General features: G+C 33.7%; 1 protein-coding gene across 3 annotated transcripts in view; it reads right to left on the bottom strand.

Moving 5' to 3' along the window:
* LOC121426249 (serine/threonine-protein kinase Nek10-like) overlaps positions 1-24,623 on the bottom strand; it is a 51,296-nt gene that overhangs the window by 10,187 nt on the left and 16,486 nt on the right. For 2 of the 3 annotated variants that reach the window (XM_041622473.1, XM_041622474.1), the window contains exons 3-28: positions 19,435-19,492; positions 18,588-18,806; positions 18,183-18,220; positions 16,564-16,690; positions 16,362-16,443; positions 15,847-15,914; positions 14,965-15,044; positions 13,710-13,796; positions 13,096-13,225; positions 11,032-11,123; positions 10,386-10,485; positions 9,673-9,712; positions 9,055-9,203; positions 8,302-8,469; positions 8,003-8,131; positions 7,280-7,463; positions 6,285-6,412; positions 5,967-6,069; positions 5,112-5,190; positions 4,215-4,344; positions 3,325-3,395; positions 2,693-2,842; positions 2,024-2,158; positions 1,381-1,487; positions 828-899; positions 18-128 (exon numbers count right to left, since the gene is read on the bottom strand). In XM_041622473.1, the coding sequence (XP_041478407.1) occupies positions 18-128; positions 828-899; positions 1,381-1,487; positions 2,024-2,158; positions 2,693-2,842; positions 3,325-3,395; positions 4,215-4,344; positions 5,112-5,190; positions 5,967-6,069; positions 6,285-6,412; positions 7,280-7,463; positions 8,003-8,131; positions 8,302-8,469; positions 9,055-9,203; positions 9,673-9,712; positions 10,386-10,485; positions 11,032-11,123; positions 13,096-13,225; positions 13,710-13,796; positions 14,965-15,044; positions 15,847-15,914; positions 16,362-16,443; positions 16,564-16,690; positions 18,183-18,220; positions 18,588-18,806; positions 19,435-19,492 (2,837 nt within the window). The remainder of the gene's footprint in view (positions 1-17; positions 129-827; positions 900-1,380; positions 1,488-2,023; positions 2,159-2,692; positions 2,843-3,324; positions 3,396-4,214; positions 4,345-5,111; positions 5,191-5,966; positions 6,070-6,284; positions 6,413-7,279; positions 7,464-8,002; positions 8,132-8,301; positions 8,470-9,054; positions 9,204-9,672; positions 9,713-10,385; positions 10,486-11,031; positions 11,124-13,095; positions 13,226-13,709; positions 13,797-14,964; positions 15,045-15,846; positions 15,915-16,361; positions 16,444-16,563; positions 16,691-18,182; positions 18,221-18,587; positions 18,807-19,434; positions 19,493-24,623) is intronic. The other variant, XM_041622475.1, reaches the window with a different exon arrangement.

Genomic DNA, 24,623 nt, shown 5'->3' on the forward strand with positions numbered 1-24,623 from the left:
AAAGGGGGGTAACAAACCTGGTGATTCAGCAGTGAATGGTCTCTTGATGATGATCGGAACGGAGGGACGGGGTGAGTTTGGGGGGCGGGGCACTGCATGATGACTAGTGGTAGAATTAAGGCTAGAGCCTACATACAGCAAACCAGGGTGCGAGTGTGAACACAGCATGTAGGAGAGATTCATGCAGGGCAATTTTGTGAGATAGAAGAGACAGAGAGGGGGGCAAACAAACAAAGAGAAGATAAAGAGGGATGTAAATGGGGGTGTGATAGAAGAGAGGGATTATGATAAAAGAGGATGAGATTAAGGAAATATTGCCAGAGAGAAGAGAGAAATACAGTTACAAAGAGAGAGAGTGAGAGTGAAAGGGAGAAAGGAAAGAAATGCAATAGATGATGGGGAAAATGTACACAAAAATGGTTAGAAAGGAATGGATAGAAAGAAAGAGAGATGAACACAAATGTAAATAAGAAGAAAAGGGCAAGAAAAAAGATGAGAAAAATAGACACACAAATATGTTAAAAACCACATCAAATTATGTATGATAATCTTATTCTCAATAAACTAAAGTGAACCAACTATTTAGTATCATGCATATACATATAACAAGTAAATACAATGAGGCACTGCAAAATCTATAGAATTATTTAAATTGAATTTAAAACATTATAGCAGTATACTCAGTGTATAAAATCACCCCTAGTGCATAACTTTGTTGATAATCTAATTGAGTACCATTAAAAAAACAGCAAAATGTATCAAGTGTTAAAGGTTATTATGTAGAGATCATGCAAGTTTGTTAAGAAGACTGGTGTACAAACACTCACCAAGTATTGAGCTTCCTGAGCTACTATCCAGGCTATCACAGGTTGTGGGATCATCTTCCTCTATACCACTCTCTATAATAATTGAACAGACACCAGTGGATACATACTAATTCAAATCAATTTAAATAAAGTCAATCTAGTTTAATTCAATTAAAATCAATCCAATTCAATACTATTCAAATAAATTCAATAATTTCATTTTCATACATATGGTACACAAACATTCAAATCAATGAAAATTGAAATAACATTACGTTTTGAATACATTTCAACTAAAGATGAGGAAACATGACTCAATGTCCAATCGAAAATTGAGTTAAACAGTCAAATGAGTAAAGCAATTGAATTCAATTCATCCAGTTTAATATCAATCAAATGAATCCAATCTCATTTCAATCTGAATAAGAGTTAAATGACTAAATGACTTACTTGAAGTCAATTCAGTTAAACTTATTTTAATTTGATTTGAATCAATTTTTTGAATTCCTATTAGGAATAAAATGAAACCTACTTGGGATTTTAATTTGAAATATAGTAGATTGATTGTTCTTACCTGCACTCTTATCTGTATCAACTGAGATGTGTTTAGGTCTGATTGGACCAAGGTCTATCTGACTACCAGCTGTACTAGATAACTCATCACAAGACTCAAATACATCACTAAAAAGGAAAACAAAAAAGAGTGAAAATAAAAATGTGGGTAAGAACTACCTAGAAAGTAATCATGCTTTCTAAATTTGTTTTGGTGAAAATGAGTTTCTTTTGAAATTTTGTGAAGAAATTCGAACTTCTGTATTCAAAATCTCACTTTATGATGAAGTTGGATTCCCCTTTTGCAGAAAGATTACAACCAGAAAAATATGTACATGGAACAGCAACCGGGTGCGGATCTAACCAGATTAAACACAATATTTAGGAGAGCCCGACCATTGTCCATATGATTCTGAAATTGTACTGGATCCAACTTGGCTGAAAAGTGTGTCAATTCTTTAATGCAAAGCAGTATAACTCCTTCAATCAACAATTCACTATTGCAGAAACACATATACCATACACAAGTGTGAAATTAAGTGCAATTTTTAGTCAGACACAAATCTTTTGGAAAGACCCCAAAGATTTATGAAAATGACAATTTATGAATATGCTGACTATGATTTTGTCCAAACAAATCAGATAAGATTGAATTCCACTCTTACTTGATTTCAGAATCACTCTTGATACTAACTGCTCCTCCACTACCTGACAGGTTGGCTAGACGATCTATCTTCTCTTGGGAAGCTAAGAACAACCGATGATAGTTCTGCATATTCCGTGTCGCCTCATGGTAGTGCCTAAACAAAACATAGAACATTCAAACATTAATAAATTCAATATTCATAATATGCAGACAGTATATCCAAGGGACAATGTGCTTAAGGCAATATCTGGCCCCCCCCTCCGTTAACATTTTTCGAAATAAATCTGCCGTGACTAATCTTTACTAATCCTCCACTAACTAGGGATTTAGTATTTGCATTGTCAGACATCTTTGCTCCAATGATTTTTCCCGGCAGCAAACTGGGAACAAATCATGTGACAATACACTAATGTGCACATGAAGGTTGTAAGAAGTGCAAAAAAAGTTGTATTTTGCCTTTTTATAACCGTTACCTACAGGTACAAATTGGTCCCTGTACAAATGGGAAGTAGAGAATTCAGTATGCTGAATCTCTTCCAAAACAAGATTTTATTCAAACAGTTCAAGAAATTAATACAAAAATATTTCTGACTTGCACATACTTAATGATATGGCAGGTTCAAAGTGGGTCATTAGAGAGATAGGGATACTGGAAGTATAAGGAAAGTTCCTGAGAGTTTTAATATACCTTTGAGTTCTCTTTCGTTCTCTTTCTAGTTTCTTCTCAAGGGAGATCTGAGTGGTCCGAAGGCCATCCATGTGACGCATTATCATGTCTGCTATTAGGCCTGCCACGCCTACAATGTCAGGTCGCTGCTCGGGGTCAGCGGTTAAACATCTAGAGAGAGAGAGAGATGAAGAGAGAATGTAAGAGGGAGAAAGAGGTGAGACACACAAACACACAGAGTATTAAGACATTACAAGGAGATTGGTGTGAGGATAAAGGATAAGTATGTTTCACTCACTGCATAAAGACTTAATTGTTATCATAACAACTGTTCAATTTCTATAACAAATTTACTATCAGCTAATCAGATTGAATGATTTCAGTAACTTTTGTTAAAGACGTGTCATTCACTTTTATAAAACAAGACATATGGTTGTTGCAAGAAACTTGCGACCAATTGCAAGTTAATTGCAAATTAGTGATTAATTGCTAATTTGCTTCTTCAAACAAGAAGTTTACTCTGATTTGCTACAGCTAACGTTGATCTATCAGTTGTAAAATTCCAACAGAATATTTGTAATTGATCGCAAATATTTTCTTGCAACATCCCGTAAGACAGTGGAATTGAGGAAGGTGAGTGATGATTGTTTTACCTTCTAATGGTGGTACTAACAAGGTCAGAGTACTGATCAGCAGGGAGTGGCTCATAGTCGGCTTCTACTATCTGAAAGAAACAAAAAGAGAGCAAATATTTATGAAACAATGAAAATCAATGTACTCTATCCTATAAAAAAATGCTTGAATTAATAAATATAAAATCAAAGGAAAAATTGATATCTTCAGCTTTCAGTTTGTATTCTTTTCTTCTTTCTGTCATTGTGTCTTGAGCACTTCAAGAGTTGATTTGGTCATGTGGTCATCAATTACAGTTATTATGATTATTATCTAGAAAAGCACACAATGATGTTCAAACTGATAATTTGTAAAAGATACAATACATGAGTATATGATACAATATAGATATAAAATAGTAAGTTATTTAAAGTTGACTCTAAATATGATAATACTAAATTACAGGATGGATATATTCACATAGACCTTGGGGATTATGCTTCTCGTAACCTTCACCTATATACAATTTATTTCCTTCCTAGCATTATGGGCCATAAGTGTGAAAACGGCTACACCCCATATAGGTTTGAGATTGTAAGAGGTTACTCCGAATAGGATGGAAATGTTTTAGGTTTATGATCCCCTATTATAGGTATTTGGAAGGAAAGCAAGCATATTACTCCCTAGACAGCACACACATGGAAGCTTTGCTAACTACCCCTAATTAAAATCATTTCTAAAAAAAGTGCTGAAAGATCACCTACTTAAGTGATTGTTATATACTTTTCTGTAAAAACCACCCACCAACTCAAAAAAAAACCCACACACACACATGCAGTAAAGATAAACACAATTTACACATTTTTTAAAAATCTGAAAAATATGAAAGATTAAATTCAATCTGTTTGAGAATATGAAAATATTTTCTTACCTTGCTGGCCAGAGCAAGCATATTAGAGCTGTAGAATGGTGGTGTTAATGTACACATCTGATATAGGATACAACCAGCAGCCCAAACATCAGCTTTCTCTCCATACGGAGTGGATTGCACAATCTCAGGACTGAAGTAAAAATAGACAAAACAGGAAATATTAGGAATCATCAACATAATAGGAAATACATTACCAGTTTAAGAAAAAATACACATTCATTAAGTCATGGGTATTATATTGAGATATTGTGGTTGAGTAAATAGCTGATTCTTGGACAATCTAACTTTTACAAATCAGGCAAATTGTCACTTGGTCCTCACCCACTTGTTTCATGGCATATCTTATAATCCTTGTTCAACTACAACCTTTCAATACAACTATTTGGTCTAGTTGGCATTTAGCACAATGTATATATAATTTTTGTCCAATATCCAATTTTGTATAATATACACTTACTTTTCATAAATTAGATGAACTGTTCATGAACCACATTTGAGACTAGATTAGACCGAGACCATGATTGAACTACACTAGGGAAACTAAATTTGTGGTCTTTATGGACAGGAAAACCTTTAATATAGGTAGTTGTTAAAGCAGGCATGACCAGGGCCCTGTCTTACAAAGAGTTGTGATTGATCCGATCAATCGCAACTATGGAAAGCCAGCAACGTCAACATCTAAAATACATGTTTGTTCAAACTATTTTCTAGAAATGATGTATATTAATACATTCACTGTTTTCTTAAAAATCAGTATGCTTCTCTTTGTTTACACAGAACATTGTGGAGATTTTCTGTGAGAAAAATTATGACATTGATGGATTTCCATATACTTGAGATTGATTGGATCAATTGTAATTCTTTGTAAGATAGGGTCCTGGTTTTTTTGTGACTCACCAACTATAGAGTATGGTTCCTACTACTGATGTCATCTTGCTTGCATCAGGTTGCCTGGCTCTGGCTAAACCAAAATCAGCTGTAACATCAAACATAAAGTCATATTTTAGCCAAGAAAATGATATATGATTTGGTTTGGATTACCTATACATTTGAAAATATGGATGATTATCAATCATAATAATCTGTAGAGTGATATGTACCTTTGGTGCTATAAAGTAAAGCATTATTATAATCACCATCACCTTTCTCTTATGTATTATCAAATAGGTAATTACAGGCCTCATGCTTTTGTTTCCCCTTGTATGGCCTTTTTATAGATAATTAATGCCACACTGAAAGTATTATGATTTAATACATGTGGTGTTTATTTGGTTTTGATTATGAGTGACAGTCTTATTGTAATCTTATTTTGCAAGTTTGGAAGTAAATTTTCAAAGATGAAGAATACAGTTGAAGATTTGGAAACTTGTATTGCATCTATAAGAGTCATATTAAAAGCATCCTTGGGTCCCTTTACAACAAGATTCTTGTCATTAATGACAAGGTAAGTCACTATTATAAGCTCCTGAAATTGTACAATTTGATGGGAGTAACTTTGACATAAAATCATAGAATTTATCATGGAGTAAGTTTGATACAAGGAGCCACAAAGGGCAAGTTTTAAGAAGGGGTTTTAAGTTTAGGAGGGGACGTTTTAAGAAGACATAGAAGGAACGGAGAAGCACTGATTGTACAAACTGAGGAGGGGGGAGGGTTGGAATTCACAAGTGTGAGGTGAATCTGTCCAACCCCATTCAACAAGAACGAAAGAGCATTTAAAACTTGGACTTCTGAAAGAATGATGATACTCACTGATCGTAACTCTATCCCTCTCTCCAAGCATAATATTGTTAGGTGTAAGATCTCTATGTACTATCTTCTTCTCTTTATGAAGATATCTCAATGCAAGAACAATCTGTGGGTCAAAATGAATTAAAATAACATAAATAATTTCATTATTTGGGTTTTGAAACAAATATTTCTAATATTCAAATTTTCATAATTATTACTCCCCATCAGTCTTTCATACAAATCACCACTTGTAATAACTATGATCAGTAATGCATACAAAGCAGAAACAAACAAGTACAAAAATTGTATAAAATTAGTAATCCTATTAATAATACTCACTTGAATGAATATATGCCATATCCTCTCCTCAGAGAACAGCTCATTCTTTTCTTTTAGTGAGTTGAAATGTTCATAGAGTGGGGCTCCCTCTATCAGCTCCATTACAATATACATCTTCTCTGCTTGAGCTGTAAGGGAAAAAAAAATATTATTTCTATTTTTCAGTGACATTTTTTACAGATTAACTACATGATTGAACAGACACCAAGGGATAATAACCAACTTCTTTGTATGTCTAACCCCCACTTGATGGAGGAAAGGTTTGTTTACACTCACGCTCTGTCGACATTCTGTAGTAGCATACATCATTCCAATAAATTTCATTACATTATTACAACACTAAAGGCCTTTTGTACAAAAATACTTTGCAAGGACTGTATGGTAGGGGGTCCTAAAGCTATGCACCACTCATCGCGCATGCAGTTTTCCATTGCAAATGCACAATCTCTTTGTGGAACTGTGACTGCAGAGTGACGACTGATTCCTATTCAATTTTTTTTATACAGAGGCTGCAGTTAACCTCAAAATGCAGATAAAAAACCCACAACTCTCTGGAATTTTGAGCAACATTCACTTAAATTGCATTTTTTCCTATAATAATATGAACTTATTTTAGTATTTGAGGCACAGGAAATACAATTTTTTTGCATGACAAATCGAGTGCATAGCTTTAGGACCCCTTCTACAGCGGGCGGTAAATTTAAGAGGTGTTCAGAAAACATGGCGGGATTTTCGTATTTGTGAGTTTTGAGATATTTTCTTCTCGATTTATGATCTTTAGAATGTTTGCCACAAATCAGTGAAAGATAATTTGTTGAAATATTAAAATTGGCAGTTTTTATCGTTTGTAAACAAAGTGTGTAGCTTTAGGTCCCCCCCATTATACAAGAAGTAAAATTTTGTTTACACTCATGCTCTGTAAACTTCCTGTAGTAGTATACAATATTATTTCAATAATTACAACATTACCACATTGAAGGTTATTTTGCACTCACGCTCTGTAAACGTCCTGTAGTAGCGTACAACATTTGGATGTCTCATATGTTCTTTGACGATACTGAGTTCACTAATTATACTTTCAATACTCTTCTCCTTCTCTTTGGCTGTTCTACCCACGGCTGGATTGTTATATGAGATCTCCTTCAGAGCCAAGAAATTGCCACCGGCATTCTTCTTCACCTGAAAAATAATTGAGTAACAGAAGTTAAGAGAGGGACACAAGTGCACTATCTGCACACTGTATATAGTGCACCAAGAACAACACCACAGGATATCACATCAGCTGAAGCACTGGCAGCACCTGAAACAGCACAACCCTCTCCAGGACAGCTGGTATTCTTTTGGGGAGAGTACTTCAAGATTCCTATTCATAAACAACATTTACATCAAATAGGATGAAGTTTATCCTTTCTCTCAAATTATAGATTCATAATCAGTGTTCAATTCACTTTATCATTTTCCAGTAAAGACCAAGTTCAAAATAACTGTATAATATTGAAATTCAATATCTGGAGGGATACAAAAAAGCAAAGCTTTCAAGGGTAGGTCCTGTACAATCTTTAATCTGGATGAGGACTCTCTGATTGTCTCAATACTGTTGTCATTTATTTTGTTTTGTGTCCAAAGATTTAATTATCATTCTATGCCCAAAGAGGGTCTAATTATGAGCCTGACTGCTAAAACAAATTAATATGTTTGATGCAATATAATAAGCTCACCTTGTAGACACTACCAAAGGCACCAGTTCCTAGATGTTCATAGACTAGATATCCTGAGATGGATTGGGTTGGTTCCTTGTTCTGGTTCGTCTCCTCAAAATTCACCTTGATGGTGTCCAAGAGATCAGCCTGATATAAAAATATATATGCATATTGCATTTCAATTTTTTCAGAATAGGATAAAACAGCACTGTTGATTACATGCCCTGCTCAATGGCATAGGCGCTGTGGCCTGGGATCAAAACATTTTTTTTTTTAAATTCATCATCATAATCATCCATTCATATACCAGTACTTACCGGTAAAGAAGAGAGCGCTTCTACAAGGTTGTTATAAGCACTGATGTCTCTTTGGTAGTGACCGACATCAATAAACTTCTCAAAAAGATCTGGTGGAAAGAGACGTTTGAAAAGACGACGATTCCTCTCCATACTGAACAGAAACCTTAGCGTTCGGAAAGAATTTCTCTGTGAATATGAAGAGAAATGAAAATTGCATAAAATATTTTTCTATAAACATGATTGTGTTAGGTTTCATTGCTCTTCATCAATATCTTAGCATAAACAAATATGCCAATATTAGAAGTTAAAGACGGATAAATAAATCCATGAATGGAGAACTTTTTCTATCGAGGAACCCTATATTTCATGATAAATGCTTGGGTGGTTCTTATTGTGAGCAGTACACTCGCCATAACAAGGTGGAGATTTGAGACTCCTATGGTGAACAATTGACAGGTTTGTCCATGACTTTCACTAACTAGTTGTCTCTAAGCCAATAATAATACTATATAGAACTTATGAGGCGCCGATTTATCCAGTTTCCTATGGTGCACTATACATGTATATTTGTTAGATGCAAGGACTTGCAGAAGCTTTTAACATATCTGTCAGCAAAAAGCACTGAAAAAATCTCATAAAATGCTCCCAAAGATGTGGTACATACACATATCAATTAGAATTTTAAAGCTTTTTAGAGAGACTAAAAGCCGTCTTTACAGTTATGGTATTGTTCACACTAGAAAAGTAAACTACACTTAATCTCAGACTTACCTGTAAAGTCTGAACAGCCTCGCTTTCAGCTTTCTTAGAAGTCTTCTGAGGAAAGATAAGCATACCCACGCTATAGATGCCATTGTTCTGTACGATCTGCTGAGCATTTGTGTCATTGTGTACAAGTTCAGTCAAAGCTGCACAACATGCTATTGGAAGAAATTAAAGAGGAAACTAAGATAAATTACACTGCTAATAATATCAACAATTGATTGCATTCATTTAGCACACATTACATTAGGAAGGAACTTCCTGCAATAGTTCTACAATACTTTCTCTGTTACTACTCCAACTTTAATTTGTTAGCAACATGCAGCACTCAGTGCATTGAAAACTGAATCCTACTAGGAATGCTCTTACTACACAAGGGTCAAGTGCAGCAAATGTAGATAAATGTCTTACCAAAAGGAATATCAATAACAAATTTATCATCACCCACTTTACAAAATGCAACCTCATTAAGATTATGTAATGTAGTTCATACACATGTAATTTATGAAAGAAAGTATTAGTTTAATAACAATGAATTATATATTGACTTTCTATTTGATCTGAAAAGAGTATCAATCTAATGTGAAGATACAGTTTTAGATATGTGGTTATATACAATCAACTGACCTGATTTGAGAGATAATATATGCTCCAATTGAATATCTCCCTGCAAAATAAAGATAAAATAGGAAATATTATGAATCTTGAAGTTGTAAAATAAAAAATCTCTTACAAACTTAGACTATCTGTGAAATCCAGTATGCTACCTTTACATAATGTATGATGTATTGTGTTCATATATATTTGAGAAAATCTCACTCTCAGTTGATTGATTACAAAACTGTAATACTTAAAGGTATAAGAGAGCTATAGTACTGCAATAATCATAAAAATACATGTACTGCATTAATTTTGACAGAACATTTATTTTTGCTCACAGGCTTCAAATTCAATGTTATCAAGGAACCATGGTTCTTAATTTCCCACATTTTCAAAAATGACCTGAAAATCCTGAGCAAAAAGTCAACAACAAATACCCATCATTTGCAGATCATGTTGGATGTATCCATGCAGTATTCATTTGCATAATTCAAGAACAAATATTCTTAATAACAATAGTAAATCTAATCTGCATGCATGGCCGATCAAAGCACTAGTTTGTAAATCAAGGAAAGCAATTTTTCAGTAGATTTTGACAATCTAGATGTTTTATGTTACTGCTGAATGGATCGATGTAGAGGATTCACAGTATATTATGTATTATTTTGTGGACATGTTTGGTCTTGAAAAGTGCTAACCAAACTCAACGTCTTGAGGAGAATTTGTTTAATTTGACTTACATTATCATGGAGAGGGAATGGTAGTGAGTGATGTCTGCCTGATGAACTAGCACTGGCCAAGGCTTGAGATGAACCCCTATCAGAACTGAATTCACGATCACTGAAAACAACAGTAATACAGATTATGCAATTAATTATAACAAGAAAGATGCAATGTGTTGAAAGATAGGAATACGCATAAAATGTTTGTGCAGTTTACGCTACACAATGACTGAAAAAATTGTATTGGCAAATAAATCTGATGTGTATTCTCATTGTTCTACTTTATGAAAATCCAATAACTTAACTACAAAGCTTTGATATGCTAAGGGTTAGTTATTCATCTATCATCTATATACACATTCCCATATTAAGTTTCTTCATGAAAACTTATAGAAAATAAAGAAATTAGAGATGGAGTAATGAACTTAATTATTCCAAATGAAAACTGTTAATGAATAGAGAAAATGCTATCAAAATATCTGCTATGAAATATATACACAATATGTGTGCCCCATATCCAATGAGAAAATCATTTATCTCAATTTTTGACAATACATACATACATTTATGGTAATGTTTACTAGAAACAATGTATGTTAAAACAGTTCTTGACATTAAAATTGCTTTCCATACAAAATTAGATAGGTTATCATACAATACTTACTGTAAGAGTGCGAGAAGAAGGGGTATTCCCCCCATACTTCTGACATCATTGCTAGCATCCTGGTCTTGAGATAGCTGTACTATACACCAAACCTTTCAAAACAAATGGAAAAGCTAGATTTTAATCAACAAGATAAAGAACACATTCACCTTTATATTGCTTCAGTCACTCCAATATAACAGACTCCCGACCGACCAATGGTATGTCATTAGTACAAATAATGCAGTAGCTTTTGACAGTCTGGAATCAGTTTTGTAAATAATTCCATAAAATCAAAGCATCAAAATTAAGTAAAATGTTCATCAGTGATTAAAACACTTATGATTCTCTTGCATAATCTAACTTATAAACTACTTTCTGAAGACAGAGTAGGGGGAGAAAGAGACACACATGCACTTTAAACATATAGAGAGGAGGGTGGAAGGGGGGGGGACGAGAGAAGGGTCACTTGTTTTCAAAGTACAAATTCATGCACAATGAACTTTGCAAAAAATGAGCATTCAACACAATTTATTTTGGCAAGCACATACTTCTTGTATGTGCTTGCCACACAAGACCTTTTTGCTACTATTTATTATTCATGTACAGGCACAAATGAGTCACTCTTTCTTGTCCTTTTATATTTGGTTCTGTTCAAGGCTAATGTTAATGAAAACATGTCTGAACATGAATATAGACTACAGAAGTCAGTATCTCCTGATCCTGCGCAAATATCAAATGTGTATTTGACAGAGAGTGAGAGAGTTTTCAGACAAAATAGAAATGTTAACAATTAGTGGTAGACTTTGGTAACAGGATGCACAAAGGTCTATTCAGCTCAATCAGATTACTGTTTTTATTTTCAAGACAAAGGATGTTCTATAGTAAATAAGAGGATAAAGTTCTATTTTATCTCCAGTGTAATCTGTGTAGAATACACAGATTGCATTTATAAGTAAGCGAGGGTAAATAAACCTAATCTATTTTGGTCTACCAACTTTCAAACATCAAAATGATTCTTTATTCTATGATCCTTTAATACTAAGTACAGATTTGATATAAAAGTATCTTTTTTAAGAGCATAATGCCTAATTATAATACAGCGATAAAACTATTTTTTTTTTTTCGCTGAAAGACTACCATCTTGAGACATTTTATCCTACTATCACTCCTTCCTTTGCTTCTAATCCTGATTCTTATTCTGAATTCGATTCTGATTTTAATTCTGTTTCTAATTCTGATTCTAATTCTGTTTCTAATTCTGATTCTAATTCTGTTTCTAATTCTGATTCTAATTCTCTTTCTAATTCTGATTTTAATTCTGATTCTAATTCTGATTATAACTCTGATTTTTATTCTGTTTCTAATTCTGATTCTAATTCTGTTTCTAATTCTGTTTCTAATTCTGATTTTAATTCTGATTTTAATTCTGTTTCTGATTCTTATTCTAATTCTGATTTTAATTCTGATTCTAATTCTGATTCTAATTCTGATTATAACTCTGATTTTTATTCTGTTTCTAATTCTGATTCTAATTCTGTTTCTAATTCTGATTCTAATTCTGTTTCTAATTCTGATTCTAATTCTGTTTCTAATTCTGTTTCTAATTCTGTTTCTAATTCTGATTCTTACACTGATACTAATTATGTTTCTAATTTTGATTCTAATAATGTTTCTACTTCTGTTTCTAATTATGATTCTATTTTTAATCTAATCCTAACTCTAATTATTATCTATTTATCCTTCTCCTTGGCTTGGAAAGACACATAACAGGATGGATTCAACAAGCATCCTAAAGATACATGTATTGAAGATTGTAAACATTAATATTCCTTCAGGTAGATATAACATGATAAATACAAATGAAAATTTGACTTGGAATCCAGGACCCAGTTGCACAATAGTTATGATATAATTATTGTAACTTTGCCACCCATCTGTGACATCTATAGGCTCCTTGATGTTGATTGGCTGAACATCATAACATAGTAATTACCATCGAATGGCCAAGTTACCATAATAGTAACTTTCATGCATCTAGACCCTGTTCTATCATATACAAAGCTTTGAGTATGAGTTACATACCACATTCCAGAGTAGACTGATGTTATCTGAATGGAGAATACTCAGAAGAATTGGCATGCCATCAAATATTTTCACCTGCTCTCTCACTTGTTCTTCAAGACATAATACCTTCAACAGACTGGCAGCAAGTCTAAACCAAAAAAGACAGGAAAACAGTACATTTTTAATATGTTCTCTCCTGGTAATCCGAAAGCATTGGGTGGTGCTTACTATCAAACTAATCACTGTTGATATAGATCATCCAGGGATATCAGAAAAGTTGTCTTTATTTGAAAGTAGTTGATTTTCTGAACATGTGTCTATCACATACAGTATATATTTCAATGGGATACATTATTCTATGAAAACAGAAAAAGTGGGTTTTAAATCAATAAATGAACAGATAAATTAATGAACAAATGAAATGAAATAAAATGAATACAAAAAAGTAGGTTTAATTGTACTCATTTGAGAACAAAAATATATACTTTTCTACATGATTGGGAACATAGTTTATTGAAAGAATATCATAATCTTAGTAGGAACATCAAAAGGTCTAATTTGTGAAATCACATTCAGAAGAATATAAGAATATGAAGAAATATAAGAATATAAAAATTTGCTTTGGAACTTACTTTTTAGAAAGAATATCATAATCTTGTAATATCCTGAGGAGAGTTTCCACACAGTATAGCTCTCCTATCACTGCTCTAGGATCAGGGCTAAACAAGGTTAAGAGATCATCAAGAACAAATCAAGATTAATATTATACAAATACCATATTTTCAATTGATTTATAAAAGTATGTTTAAATGACCAATATCAGATTGTATTTTAGAGCTTTCAATCACAGAAAAGGCGAGATGACATTAAAATCATGTATAACACCCCCCAAAATTGAAAAAAAGAATTCTACATTTTTAAAGTTTTTATTACACATAACAAGACCCTGTAAATATAAATTATCAATATTGATCAGTTCAGATAAATTTATTATTGAAAGGCATATAATAACATTGAAATAGATATTACTCCTACCCCTTATTCTACCCAATCATTTTCTTTTTTGAGCTTGGATAATAAAAAATCAGTCTGAAATATTGTCTTGAATCATTTTATTCACCAATCTATTTCAGAAAAGTCTCAAAAGATGCAATTTAGGAAGGAGAGAGAGAAGCAAATGAATCACATTTTTGCAATAGAATGGGATAGCTTCCATCATTACATCAACATCCAGTGATATAATTCATAATCAGAGATTTAAATAGCTGTAGTTATCACACGTTTCAAGCATCTTATTTTTTCAAATGTACACTATGCTCCAACTTTGTTCCCAATTTATCCTCCATTAATTGGACTGACCTCCATGTGGAATAGGGCCCTGTATTACAAAGACCTGCAATAGTTTCAAATCAGACTCCAATTGCATTTGAGAGAAAATTCATTATATACATGTAGGGTTCCCAGCTTTTCAAGAAAACAAAATTCTGATTTTTCCAACGAAGTTAAAAAATTCCCTGATAATTATTTAAACCCATTCCAGTTTCGCATGTTTTCTAAGTTGTTGCTGCTGACTTACATGTACTTTCAGTATAAAAATAATAATGTAAAACTAATCAATACCACCATAACCAGTAATTCATTGGATGATGTTTTGCTTTCAATTTTTGGGCCGATCAAGGCCCTGATTTTTCCTTAATTTGAGGCATTTTGTAAATCAAATTCCTTGATTTTTCCTTAACTGGAAAAAAGTAAATTAATTTTCCATGATTTCCCTGATAGGCTGGGAACCCTTTTATATCTGAACACAATCAATCTCAATTTGAGATTGAATGGATAATCTATTGCAACTCTTTGTTAAACAGGACCATTCAAATAATAAAGGCTTACCTCTGTGCCATGCCTATAAGAGCATACAGAGAACAGTGTAGGACCATGACATCACTAGCTGATAGTAACATTACTAATGGCTGAATAACACAAGAAAATACAAAAAAAATATCAAATCATAGAATCATTTTAGTCATCAACCTGTGTGGTAATAAAAATAATGATGTAGGATTTATATAGCGAATGTATCCACCTTGCTAGGTGCCCAAGGTGCTCCTATACTACCCTACCCTGGCTAAGCTAGTCTACCGATTCTGGTTTCCACAGCTTTTTCAGTAATTACTTCCTGCCAGTACCCATGTAAGTAGTGCATAGAGTGTAGCAGTTTGTTACATTTATCAACACGATAATTACAGCTTAGCATTTTCTCTTGCTCATTGAGGATTACTACGTTGAATGTTAACATTCATATCTGATCACACAAGTTTACTTAATTCTAGTATTTGTTTGTGTTATATCATGCTTGTTTACAAAGCATATGCTTCAAAATATATTTTGAAATACAAACTAATTCGAAGTAAGACAAAGTTGTACCACATGATAACTTTGTGAATCTAATTCTCAAACATTAGCATAAATAAAGAAAAGGAATAGGAAAAAAATAGCTGGATTTATTAAGTGCTTTTAGCTTGAGGATACAAAGTGAGGCTATTATTACCCCTTTAGCTGTGCTGCCATGTAGGCGCTGAAGTATTCAAGGAATTTCTTCCTACCAGGTACCCATTCACCTGGGTTGAGTGCAGCACAATGTGGGTAAATTTCTTGCTGAAGGAAAACACGCCATGGCTGGGAATCGAACCCACGTCCCTTGGATTGAAAGACAACAGTCATAACCACTAGACCACGACTCCCCCCCCCATCTGAATGAGTATTTAGACTTACCCTGTGTGCTCCACATGCTATTAACCAGTCCCTTTGTTTCACATCACCAGACAACTTCTGAAAAATATCTGAAATAAAAGGGAAAACTTCAATAGATCATCCAGTCCAACAGAGAAAAAAAACCCAATTATGAAAATGAGTGAATACAGAAATAGAAAAATACATAGATACATAAAAATAAAAATCATTTGAATTTTACAATATATTTCACCAATTCCACAGGGATGTTTTTAATCCACTTAGTTTTACATTTTAGTCCATATGGTTAGATAAGCTCTTTGTGAACAAAATTTTTATTTGACAAAGTGCAAAATAATAAGTCAACAAATTGAAAGTCAGACCATCTGTGCATTAGACTAAATGAGAGACCAAGTGCTGGTTGAAAAAAAAACAGAAATTGAACCAAATTAAGGGTATACCACGTTAGTTAATCCATGATGGTGTTTAGATGATCAGTGAATTAGACTATTTACTATTAGACTATGTACAGTGTAGATATAAATCAATGAACTTACTTGACATTTCTTTGAGTATATCCACCATGAATGGTTCAGAATCACCTCTGTTCAGATAATTCTCTGTCGCTGTCAGTAATTTCTATTACAAGATTGAGAAGAGATATAACGAAATTAAAGGTTTTGTAAGAGCCAAAAATAATAATAATGATGATAATAATTATAATAAAAAATAATAAAAAGTAATGATAAACTACAATACCTGTGAAAGTACTTTGACCCCTCCTAGTTCAAACAGTGTTTTCTGGTAGGACTGATCTCGTAGGAACAGCCTCAAGACAATCAGAACTCGGACAATGTGCTCTGTAGGTATTCGTTCTACCCATTCTCTGTGAATGGAAACAATTAGGAGAGGATTTTAAGAACATTGCAACTCTGATTATGGGGAAGTACAGAAGAAAAGACAAATAGGCTGGTGAAAGTTCGAGCTAGTTAATATTCAAATAAAAATAAAAGATTATGAATTATTAGTTATAAAAATAAATAGCTGGCCTTTATTGGGGCTTTCAATTTGATTTGAAATTCCCCAAGAGTGAAAAAAATTATTTGTTTCCTAAAGAAAACGTATTTATTCAGGAACAGGTATAATCTCTTGTATTATAAATTTGATGTTGAAGATTTGGAGAACATTTATCACATATTAATCTTGGGGGGGGGGGGGCAGTCAAATGTATTGCTGTATACACACGCGTGGCCAAATTATTTCCAAACACCCCCTAAACAAGTTTTTCTCTGTGTGCAAAATATCTCCCTAAACAAGTTTTTTGTGGGATTTATCTACACATTTTGGCCCTTAAACAAGTTGCTGCCAGAATATGACCCCGGGGGGAAAAAATACCCTAAATACGTTTGACCCTGCGATTGACCTTTGATCAGTCTTTCAAAACTACCCCTTTTTTGAAAATCTGTGTTTTGATACCCTTAACGAGTGCACGCGCGACCCGCGTCCAAAACTGAAAAAAAAACAAACCCTTTAAAGACGTTTTTGGGGTCACGCATGTGTACAGCAATATATTTGACTCCCCCGCCCCCGAGATATTAATAACTCATTCTATATTAATGATATCCATTATCAAAATGTTTGCCAAATATAATGAAGTAAATATGACTGTGCATCCGCCATCCATTCCCCTCCTTCTTGACCTGAACCAATAATATCACTTGTCATATTCCACTTTAAGCAAAATCAAAAAGTAAATTCACTTAGTAGGAAAAATACTTTCACAAAATCCCCACCTCAAACCCTAAATTGAGAATTAAATCCAAACCAAATTCTTCATTTTATATGGAAGGTTGGGCTAGAGAGATTCAGATCTATGAATGGAGTATAGACCATTGAATTTACCTTTTTTCTTCTTTTATATAACAAAAGGGATAAGTGAAGGAAACTAATTCCAACAAGAAATCAAACTGCAATACAAGTCAGTGATAAATCATTATACCACTGATTAGGAATGCTGTTATCCTATTATGTCAGGTAATCCTTTGGGAAATTACAGAAGTGGAATTAATCTCTTCCCAACATTGTTAAGCAAAAACTCTAAAATCATGCATGAATAGTACATGTATGTTCATACAAACACTAGAGTATAATGCATATTTACACACAATATAATTAGGATATAAAACGGTCGTAAATTTGAAGCTCAAGAAATGCAACTAGAGAAATGAAATCTTTCTTTTCATTTCTTTACACACCCAATTTGTTATTTGCATTAAATACTCATCTATTTTTTGGCCGTTATAAGCAACAAGGTGGTCAATTGTATATTCATGATTAAATAATTAAAATGATAGTTGGTAAACCTTATCAATACTTACGAACAACATAATCTGTGCTTGACTATTGCTGAGAAAATCTGTGGAAATTAATAACAGACACAGAATTATGCATAAGAATAAATATTCTATAATATACCCCACTGGGTACACTAAATGATTGTTATTAATATATGGACCAGTTTACTATAATGAATGCACTTTAAAATCGACATATACAGCAACAATTCAAAATGGAGGTTGAAAAAAACTAATGTTTGTAAACTCCACAGGCATTCTAAGAAAAAAAATATGCAATAGGCATCCATGGCCAAAATATGGAGTCAATAAAGATGGACTTATTTGGGTTTTCAGAAACTAGACCTCATAAATAAGTTTTCCCCATTTTTTCTTTTCCTTCAAATGAACTAAACCTAACTCTGGAGTATTTATTTATCATAGACTAACCTGATCAAATTGCTTGCTGAAAACATGACCACTGAAGTTCCTCTCTGTCTGATACTTAGAGCTAAAGTTCTCCAAGGCTGATGCTTCAGATATTTGATGCTGTTGATTGTTACCATTAGGAGGAGAGTGGGGAACCATTGAGGTTGAACCAAGGAGTTTGCCATCAGGACTGTTGTTGTTATTGTTGTTATTACTAGCATCAAAGTCTAAGGGAGGTAGCTATATCAATGAAGTATTCAATCAGAAAATATGAACAGCATTCAAATACAAATTCTTTAATGAATAATTCACGGTACATGTATAAACTAGAATGAGTGCACAGTATATTATTTTCCTTTATCCTTGTAAAATATTGGATCTCAAAGTCTTCCTTTTAATTTTCTTCTACAGAAGGGGGTGGGTGAATGATTACCTACATGTACAATAGGACACAGATATTAAGATTGACATCATAAAATATACACAAAAGTTGCCTATAGTAATTTAAAACCATTTCCATTTCAAAATATATTTTCCCTTAAAAATGAATTATTTATTTCTCTCCCAACTATATAAAAGGGTGGAAAAACAACCTTTAAAGGTTTCAAATCAAGGTCTTACTTGCCTCAACTTTGACCACAATGACATGCCACTTTACAGATTAATTTAGAGGTTTTTCCTCTACTAGTTAGTCACTCTTTTGAAATGTCAATTGAAAACAGTTTGAAATACTTGAAATTACTATTTAGTATTATTTGAGTACTCTTCTTTTTTTTACCAGTATTCAAAATTTCAATAGAGTTCTGATGCTTGAAAGTACTATTATATAGGGCACTTAAAATGATTAAGATTACAATCTACACCATACCTGCTGTTTGTTTGTTGGTGTACTAAGAAGCCGTAGAAGCTTATCCAACTCCTTGTCCCTAAAAAAGAATAAAAAGTATGTATCACATTTCTACGCACAAATGGAGAATGTAGAGAAAGGATTATTCTGAAATTGTACGGTTTCATAAAAACAGGTATATTTAGAAGGGAAAATATGTGCATACATGTAGGCCTACATGTATATGACTTTTAACTCAATTTGAAGTGGTTATTGCAAACTTGTATGATATATTAGTGTGGTACGGTATGTCACTGACACAGTTCCCGTAGGACTAGCATGCCAAAATTGATTTTTTGGTTGTATTGGCTTCAATAGGGTCCCCTTAGACCAAAAACGATGGGGTTCAAATTTTCAGACCCCTCCTTCCCTTTCTGGGGGTCCTTTTTGGCGCCATATTGGCCTGTACAAAGCCCAATAGGATAATCCATTGTTTTTAACCTTATTTCTCACTTTTCTTCGCTAATTATATTTTTAAGTTGTGTGAGGTGTATGAGAATGAGTATTTGATGATGTTATGATGTCAATGTTTTTTAACTTTGACCACATGGGGGCGGACGAAAAATGCCCCAAAATTATAAAATATTGCCCCCAAAATATTTTTTTTCCCCTTTTTTGGGACTAAAATTAGGACAAAAGGATTACAAAATGAAATAAATATGTCTTGTTATACAATCCAACAACAGAGGAATATATCACATGTAATGTATATCATTATTTTTGGTCAATTGATGTAAAAATCATCCCCATTTCAGGATTTTATGCAGTGAAAACCTTACTACAACACTAGAGGGTGCCATAACTTATGATAGCACTTCCCTTAAAAAAAAAAAAATTCTAGGCACTGTAATTTTATCAATAAATTTGAAAGCTGACACATTTCAAGAGCAATTATTTCCAATGTAGATTCATAGTATGGGCATCTAATTTATTTTGATTCTACCCCCCCCCCCTGGGGGCGGGGCAAAATGGCTGCCTTAGGCTAAAAATAAAAAAAATGGGATTCTTTTTTTTTTTTTTGTTACTTAAGTGACCTTAATTTGGTTTCTATTCAAAGATTTTTAAGGATGAAGAAGTAAATCGGGAAAAGTTACATGGACCCAGAAATCTAAGATGGCTTCCAAAAATTGAGTTTAAAATGGCTGTTGATACTTTAAATGGACATAGCACATTTTATATACCTGAGATAGATGGAATCGGTGTCTAGACCAGGTTTCAACGATCAAAATTGGGACAAGAATACCGTATCCCTTTTTTTATTTATTTAACTTTTGGAGGCCATCTTCGACTTAACATACCGGGAGAGTCGGTGGTCCGGTATGTTAAAAAATCCAAGATGGCTTCCAAAAATGGAGTTTGAAATTGCTGTTGCTGCTCGAAAACCCGATATAGTTTGTTCAATATCCGGGAATATGTGTGTGACTACCATGGAAAAGTGAGTCTAATAATACATTAGAATAAGTTACAAGGAGAGTCGTTGGTCGAGTATGCTAAAAAATAGGGTATAAAATAGCCACTGTTATGTACAAGTTGACATGTAATATCCATCAAGAATATGGTTTGATGTCTAAACCATGATTTTTAAAGTCAGAAAATTAGTTACAACCGTTCGAATGTTGTGGCCCAGTGGATTGGTCTTTTGACTTTGAAAGGGTCGTGGGTTCGAATCCCAGCCATGGCATAGTTTCATTCTGCAAGAAATTTATCAACATTGTGCTGCACTCAACCCAGGTGAGGTAAATGGGTACCCGGTAGGAAGAAATTCCCTGAATGCGCGAAGGAATTCCTTGAATGCTAAAGCGCCTAGGCAGCCCATCTAAGGCAGGGGTAATGATAATGGCAAGGCCCGCTGGGAGAACAGTTTTTAGAACAGAAGTGGCTTCCCTATATGGGTAAATATACCTATATTATTAATATTATCATATCATAACAAGGACAGTCTTTGGTCTATGTCGGAAAATCCAAGATGGCGTGAAGAAATCTGAGTCTTAAGTGAATGCTGTTACTTAAAAATGGACATAGTTCATTTAAAATTGACCAAGGACATATAATTTTGGTGTACACTCAATGGTTTTATGATTATAATGATACTTTCGACTAGTTACAAAAATATTCACTTGTCCATTTTGCCTTAAAATCCAAGAAAGTTTTCAAAATGGCATCTAAAATGATTCCTAAAACTCATTAATAATGGTCAGAGTTCATACAATATCAATATGTGAGGAATAATTTGAATGTCTACATGGTGGTATAAAGGGTCAGATAATACATTCAACAAATAACAAGGATATTTAGTTTTCCAATTTGTCTAAAATCCATGGTTACCATAGATTAAAAAAAAATCAGCAAACTCATGAATCAATATGATAACTTATTCCATACATTTAAGTGTAGGCACCAAAATATTTCTTACAGGTTGGTATTGTTTGAATAATGTCTCCACTTTTAAGTAAAACAGTCATTTTGGAACCCATTTTTAAAAGCCAACTTGGATTTTAAGGCAAAACGGATAACTGCATAGTCATTGTAGCCAGTCCTTAATAAATATTTTTAGTTTCAACTCTTGGAATACTAGTGTAGACACCAAAATAATATCCCCAGGTGTATGTTTAATGTTCTATATCCACTTTTAAGTAATAGCAGTCATTTAAGCAATCTTGGATTTTTGATAAACTTGACATCCGACTGTTCTTTCAACTTGAAACAATACTTGATCCTTTAAACTCTAGTGTAGACACCAAAATCAAATCCACAATGTGCATTTCTAATGAACTATGTCTACTTTTAAGAACCACAGTCAATTTAGACCCTGCATTTTGGAGGCCATATCGCATTTTTTGACATACCAGACCACTGACAGCCCTTATTTACTTATCCAAATGTCTTATTTGACCCTTGAAACCAGTGGTTTAGACACCGAAATGGTATCTCCCAGGCCGATATGAAATGAACTATGTCCGCTTTAAGTATCAGCAGCCATTTTAAGATCATTTTTTTGAATTCATCTTTGATTTTTGGACATACCAGACCACTGACTGTCCTTGTAACTTATCCTTATATATTACTTGACCCAAACCAGTGGTTTAAAATTAAACATCGAAATCACATTTCCATGGACGATATGAAATCAGCTATGTCTGCTTTAAGTTTAGCAGCCATTTCAGAATAAATTTTTTGAAGCCATCATGGATTTTTGGACCCACCAGACCACTCACTGTCCTTGTAACTTTTTCCAATTTACTACTTCACCCTTAAAATCATTGAATCAAATTGCGGATTTTTAGCACACGGCAGCCTTTTTTGATGCCATCTTATATTTTCCAGGTATCCTGGGGTCCTTATATTCACTCTACCCTGTGTCAACAAATTATTTTAACTCCTAGACCATGGAGTATGAAACTAATTAGGATTCTAGGATGGATAATGAGTGAGTCGTATTCATTAATTTTAAGTGAATGGTGGCCATCTTGGATACTATCTTGAAAATAACCACTTTCCCTGATGCAGATTTTGGTAGATTTTTAGTATATTATTCCTGAGGTCAATTAGTACTAAAAACTGTTGAAAAACAATGTAAGTTCGAAAGTTCTCTAAACATCACATGTTATTTCAATAATGATTATGTGCATGTGTGTGTGGGGGGGGGGGCTAAAAATATATTTTATGTGTTTCTTTCTGTCTATCAGTAATTGGAAATTAGCCGAGAAGTATATAATTGACAATTCGAATTGAAGTCCTTTAATCGTAAATTGTACTCTAGAACGAGTGGCCGAATGGTGAAAGTTGTATGCCAGTCAGTTGGGGGGGGGAGTAGGGGATATGGTTGGTAGGATGCTCGTCTAACTTGAAGCCTTCAGATATAGGCATTCTAGCTGTCTAGGGATGATAAAATACCATAAAACAATTCATTTTTTAACCGGGCGCAAAATTACTAATACTCCTGATTTTAGTGGGTCTTGATATAGGTGACCCCCCCCCTCAGGCAGTGGGTGAGGGTGGGGAAAATTGGAACCCTATCATTTCCTGATAGATTGGACCCAAGTGAATCAAAAAAAAAAAAAAAATTGGCACAAAAATCCTGCAGGAGCTGTGTCATGATATACCGTACCACACTAATATCATCATGATAAGTTATGGCGCCCTCTAGTGTTGTAGTTAGGTTTTCACTGCATAAAATCCTGAAATGGGGGTGACTTTTACATTAATTTACCAAGAATAATCATATAAATTACATGTGATGTATTCCTCTGTTATTGGACTGTACAACAAGACATATGCACTTCATTTTGTAATCTTTTTGTCCTAATTCTAGTGCCAAAAAGGGGGAAAATATATTTTTGGGGCATTTTTCGCAAAATCCGCCCCCCGTATGGCAAAGTGAAAAAATATTGACATCACAACATCATCAAATATTCATTCTTGTACACCTCAGACAACTTAAAAATAAAATTGGCGAAGAAAAGTGAGAAATAAGGTTGAAAACAATGGATTATCCTATTGGGCTTTGTACAGGCCAATATGGCGCCAAAAAGGACCCCCCACAAAGGGAAGGAGGGGTCTGAAAATTTGAACCCCATCGTTTTTGGTCTAAGGGGACCCTATTGAAGCCAAAACAACCAAAAAATCAATTTTGGCACGCTAGTCCTACGGGATGACACACCGTACCGCACTATATGGCTGAAAAAAGTAATGCCGTCCTCACATGTAATACCTTCGCACGTCTAATACCTTGCAAATTATGAAATACCCGGTACGAGGATTATAAACCAAATACATATATACGGGATGAGATGTTCAATTGAAAAGTGGAGTAAGGTATGAAAAGTATGAAAATGCATTCGATCTAGAAAGTGGGGAGTGAGAAAGAGAGAGAATGTGAAAAGGGTGGAAAATATAAGAGAGTTGAGAAACAGAATAGATATGTGGTGTTATAAATTCAGAGAGAAAAAGGGAGCATAAAATCTTGAAATTACAGTGATCTATCTACAATTGAATCTATTATGCAGTTCTGTAGACATTGAATCAAATTAGGAGCAGTATCTAAATGTTATCTCCTGAAAATGCAGCAGAAATCAGGGCTGCCAAGATCAACAGAAACAGAAACTGTCATTCTCGCATTTAAAAAGTAGCACTTTAATAGTGATCCTACATTACATCCACATCTCGGAAGA

Source organism: Lytechinus variegatus, chromosome 13, assembly GCF_018143015.1.
Source record: "Lytechinus variegatus isolate NC3 chromosome 13, Lvar_3.0, whole genome shotgun sequence".
In the NCBI taxonomy this organism is placed as follows: Eukaryota; Metazoa; Echinodermata; class Echinoidea; order Temnopleuroida; family Toxopneustidae; genus Lytechinus; species Lytechinus variegatus.